The sequence below is a fragment of the Arachis ipaensis genome, chromosome B09 (assembly GCF_000816755.2).
Source record: "Arachis ipaensis cultivar K30076 chromosome B09, Araip1.1, whole genome shotgun sequence".
NCBI classification, from domain to species: Eukaryota; Viridiplantae; Streptophyta; class Magnoliopsida; order Fabales; family Fabaceae; genus Arachis; species Arachis ipaensis.
In genome coordinates, this window is record NC_029793.2 from 127,625,604 (window position 1) to 127,630,976 (window position 5,373).

The following is a 5,373-nucleotide window of genomic DNA, read 5'->3' on the forward strand; positions in this document are numbered from 1 at the left end:
TACCTTCGCACTCAAAAGTTTGTTATTGTTACTCTCATTTTCAGCCATGGCAAAGGGCGAAAAGAAACCGGCGGAGAAGAAGCCAGCGGAGAAGGCACCGGCGGAGAAAACCAAGGCGGAGAAGAAGATCCCGAAGGACGCGTCCTCCGGCGATAAGAAGAAGAAGAAGAAGGCGAAGAGCGTTGAGACCTACAAGATCTACATTTTCAAGGTTCTGAAGCAAGTTCATCCTGACATCGGAATCTCTAGCAAGGCCATGGGGATTATGAACAGTTTCATCAACGACATTTTCGAGAAGCTCGCTCAAGAATCTTCTAGACTCGCGAGGTATAACAAGAAACCAACCATTACTTCGAGGGAGATTCAAACCGCTGTGAGACTCGTGCTTCCCGGTGAACTTGCCAAGCATGCCGTTTCGGAAGGGACTAAAGCTGTCACTAAGTTTACAAGTTCTTGATTTTGGAGAAAAATTTGGATTAGGGTTTGGATGGGTTGTAAAGGGATGAAAACGCATTTTGTGAAGTCGTTTTGGTTTGATGTTTTGTTAGACGGTGGTTTTTATTAATGGATATTAAGCTTATTCATTTTGCCCTATATTTCCTGTATTTTTATTTATTTTAATTCTATATTTTGCACGGGTTTTTTTTGGTAACAACTTCAATTAGCTCGTTCATTTGTTCTGTCTATGATGAATTTAAAATGTTAATTGACACTTATGTAGTATGCTTTAGTATTTCCAAAAGCGTATATCTAACACATAATGTTATTTTCAATTGAGGGGTTTTCACAAGAAAATTTATTAAATTTAGATTTTTAATTTGGTTGTTATACATTTATTAACAAAATTTAAAGATATCATTCTAAACATCTGTTTTAATAAGTTAGTTAAATCTTATTTAAAATATTATACGACTTAATTTTTTTTTTTTGGGTCATGGAATACGACTTAAATTGAAAAGGGCCATTCTTATTTCTTGGAGACATTTCTGCTTATTTGTAACACTTTTTTATTTATTAAACGTTGGCTTGTATCTTGGGCTAATGGCTGACAGCAGCGTCGGAAGAATCTGGCCCAATGCTGGTTTCTATGGCAAAGCAAAACCGGTTGTATTTAATATTTTTGTTTTTTAAATGAAAGGAAAAATCAATTTTTATATACATAATATTTTGAAGTTTGATAGTTGCAACTGAGTTAATTTGTTGGGCCAATGGCCTATTCATAGCGAACCATTGTACTCTACTTAATATTGGGATTTTTTATGATCGAGTAACTAGATTATACCTTTGTTTTTAGAATTTAATTTTGATACACTGTTAGTGTAAAGTAATTTTACACATGTATCTAATTATGTAATGTCACAATAAAAATAACTATCTTTCACATTGATCGTGTGAATGATCATCCAAAGGAACAAATGTGATTGTGTAAAACGCTTTACGCTGTCAATGCATCAAAATTAAACTCTTATTTTTATGGAAGAAAACTTTTATTCGTAGATATAGTCATTCGACGATTATAAATAACTGAATCAACATTAGTTCTACATCTGAAAAGAAGTTAAATATCCATTATTTTGAATTATAAACTGGGGGGAGGTATAAGGTTTGATTACAAAAAAATTTAATAGGTAAAAATTGAAATATTATAATTTTTTTCTTTTTTAAAACCAAATAGATGTGTTGCAACATAAAAGGATACTTTTTTTTCTCAATATAGATATGAATATTTTTTTTATCTTGTAAATATCTCTATGGACATAGCTTTCCTCTAAAAATCTTTCTCTTTAATTTGAAAATCTAAAATCAAAACATCCATAAAAAGAGACATTACAAAAGGAGATGAAATAAACCATTAGAGGATTAGTGAACTAAATCTCTAAAACAGAGATTGAAAACAGAAACAAAAATGGAAACAAAAATAAGGGGTAAGGGAAAAGGACGGAAGAGAGTGGAAGAGCATATTAGAAAAGAAAAAGGTAGAACTATTGAAGTGGTAGGTGGAGGGAGAGAACGGGCGAGATAAGAAAAGGGAAGAAGAAGAAAAGTGTCAAGACGAAAAAATAATCATTTATACCTATGAATTTTGTGAATACTAACAAAAATATCCATCAAATAAGGAAAATAATTTTATACTCGTGAAAAATGGGTTCCGTGTGACAAAAATATCTAAATCCCTGTGAAGCACAGACACAGACACGGATACGGGATGACATGACACAGGACACGGCGACACCAATTCTAAAAGGTTGTCGGAGACGGGAACACACATATATAAATAATATATTCATTAATATTAAACCAATAACTATTTTAAAAAAAATAACCATATGATATACATTTCTTCCTAAAGTGTATAGGTATTCAAAAGATAAAATCATAAACTCTTATGTCTTAATAGAGTTAGTAAGAGTATTGTACATCACATATACACAAAAAAGTTATCTAAATTCATACTATTTATCTATCATATATGGTTGATATCTTTATCATTAGAAAAAGTTACTCTTTCCAACTTCGGTTCATCTAGAGAAAGGTGAGCAACTTCAAGACACCATTTTCTTCAACAATTGGTGAAAAACATCTCCGGCAATATCTTACATCATAGTTTTTCCTTTATTGTATTGTGAAATTTTTCTTGAAAGAAGACGAAGATTAGTGTGGACAAACACTAAATTTTCTGCACGTTTAGACTTCAACTTATTTTTTTTAGGGAATGGATAAAGGAATAAGTGCTCCAATTCCTTTCACAACAAAAAGATGAAGATGGTTTCCCTAATAGCCTAAGAGCAATTGGTTGAAGAAGTTTTTCTTTACCACCATGAATTAGCCACCAAGATTTTGCATCAACTATGCCTCTATCATTCAAGGAGTCATAATCATCAAAGACACCTCTACCATCAGAAAAGCTTGCAAATTCAATACTCACTTTTCTCCTCTCTTCTTCATTAGAAAAATACCTCTTCAAGCATTTAACTCTCTCATTAGTGATCTCAATATCTTGATGAGGAGAAACTCGTGTAGGATATTCTCTCAACCATTGATGACTATAATACCTATATAATTTGTAGTTAAGAAGAAATTAGTAATAATTCAATTATCTTTACTTATAAATAAAAGTTATAATTATAAATTATAAATGTGAAGGGTTAGGTTACTTTGGGTTCAATGAATGTGCTAAATAATGAAGGGGTATACTATTTTTTGTCCATCTTTAAACTAATATTGAGTGCACAATATTGTAGAAGAATGATGATTCTTGTTCATCTTTTTTTTTCATAGAGATATATAGCACTCTTTACATTTTTGATAATTGAATCCTACATCTCATTAATCAAATGAAGAGTAGGTGCATACTTCTTAAAACATTATAAATAGGATTTGTGAAAGAAAGAATATAATCAATTTTTTGCCACCAATTTTCACTCAAAATCTTTTCTGTAACAATCTTACCTTTGCCAATATTATCTTCTTTGTATGAAGACCACTTTTCACTTATAACCATCTCTTTGAGTCCTTACTTTAACAACTTAAATATTTTGAGCATCACAGTAGTGGAGCCAAATCGAGTAGGAACAACATTAAAATTTGTGTTTGAAAGAGAGAGTGAAACTGAGAGACTGAGACTCGGAGACAGAGATTAGAAAATCTCAATATTATGTTTGGTGTAAAAGTGGATGTCTCAATATCCTATTTGGTTTTAGATAGAAATTGAGACTAAAATATTTGAAATTACAAAATTACCCCTAAATTTAAAATAAAACCCTAACCCAAATCTTGTTTCAATTTCCATCCCCTTTTCCCTGAGCTCTAATCGAGAAGTCAAGGAATCATCTGGTCAATCTCACTGCCGGTAGCAGCGCCAACAATCTTGTCAAGCAAGGTGCATCGCAGTGTCTCTAACGCTTGTCAATCACGCCACCAGTTACTCATGAGGGTCGGGTTGTTGTGTCGTTCCTCGCCTCTGCGTCTGCCTCGCCACTGCCACTGCCGTTCTGCTCTGTGCTTTTCCTCGGAGCTGTGCCTATGCTCTCCTTCTTTCTCTCTCTACCGTCGCCGTTCTACTTAGGTAGGTACAAAACCTTGTTATTTTTCCTTATTTGCTAGTTAATATTTTTGAAGATTAAAGTTGATAATTTGATATAGCATTTGTTGAGTTAATACTCAAAATAGCCCCTGAAATTTAACCCTCGATTTAATTTAGCCCTCAAAGTTTTGATTGACTCTAATTGTACCCTGAAATTTTGACCCGCGCCTCAATTTGGCCCTTCCGTCGTTTTTCGTCACTGGAGAGCTCACCTGACAAATTTGGTTGACACCTGGCACTATCAAAACGACATCGTTTAACTCTTGGCGCCCAAATTGTTTAGAAACGATGTCATTTGACATGAGAAAGGGGTTAATACCAAAACCCAAACGTTAACCACTTGAAAATGAAACCCCCAACTGACCCTCCTTCTTCCTCTTCCTCCCCTCGTATACGTACCCTTAGAGAAGAACCATGGGTGTCGCTGCAACTAAATCTTGAAGCTTTTCTTACTTGTTTCACCTCTCATTGTGTAGACTAATTGCCTGGGAATCACCATCTCTTCAAAAACAGGTTAGTAACAAAATCGTTGCTCTCAACATATGATGCTTTATTTTTTGCAAAATGTTGCATGAGGTTTGTTCTTTATTTTTTTCGCTCTATTTCATCAGTGAAACTTTGGCGGACTTTGGTTGATTACAGTTGTTGATGATGGTAGAGTTCTTGTAGCTAGGGTTTAATTTTTTTTTATGTATGTGGTTGTGATCAATTGAATCCTATAATTTTTTGTAACGCAGTCATTGATTCTTCATATTCCATTTTAAAATAACAATCTTACTCTTTCATATCCCATTTTAATTGAGAATTGATTCTATTATTTTTTGCAAAATATTAGCTTTTAATTTGACATTCTAGCTGCGCAGTTCTGGTTAGTTTGTTTATTTGTTCTTTTTAATTGATTTNATATTAGCTTTTAATTTGACATTCTAGCTGCGCAGTTCTGGTTAGTTTGTTTATTTGTTCTTTTTAATTGATTTTTCATTGAAAAACTATGTAATTTTAATAGTAGACTCATGTTGTATGTCATTCAATATGTTCTTGTTACCTTTTGATCATTTTAAATCTAATAGATACAATAATCTATGCGGTGAAATTTATGAGATGTGGTATAGAACAACCGATCAACTTTTTGTATATCTTTGAGAAATTGCATTGATCTATGAAAATACATGTGAGATTTGGTGAGGTGACTGGAAATGCTCCATTAGCACCACATATTGCTGTTGATGATGCACAAGATTCAGAGATTATACTCACCCAACCCACTTATTCACAGTCAGAAAATCAAG

General features: G+C 33.2%; 1 protein-coding gene across 1 annotated transcript in view; it reads left to right on the forward strand.

The window, feature by feature from the left end:
• LOC107619212 (probable histone H2B.3) overlaps nt 1–596 on the forward strand; it is a 3,198-nt gene extending 2,602 nt beyond the window's left edge. The window contains exon 2 of the mRNA XM_016321454.2: nt 1–596. Coding sequence (XP_016176940.1) covers nt 47–457 — 411 coding nt within the window. The 5' untranslated portion in view covers nt 1–46 and the 3' untranslated portion in view covers nt 458–596.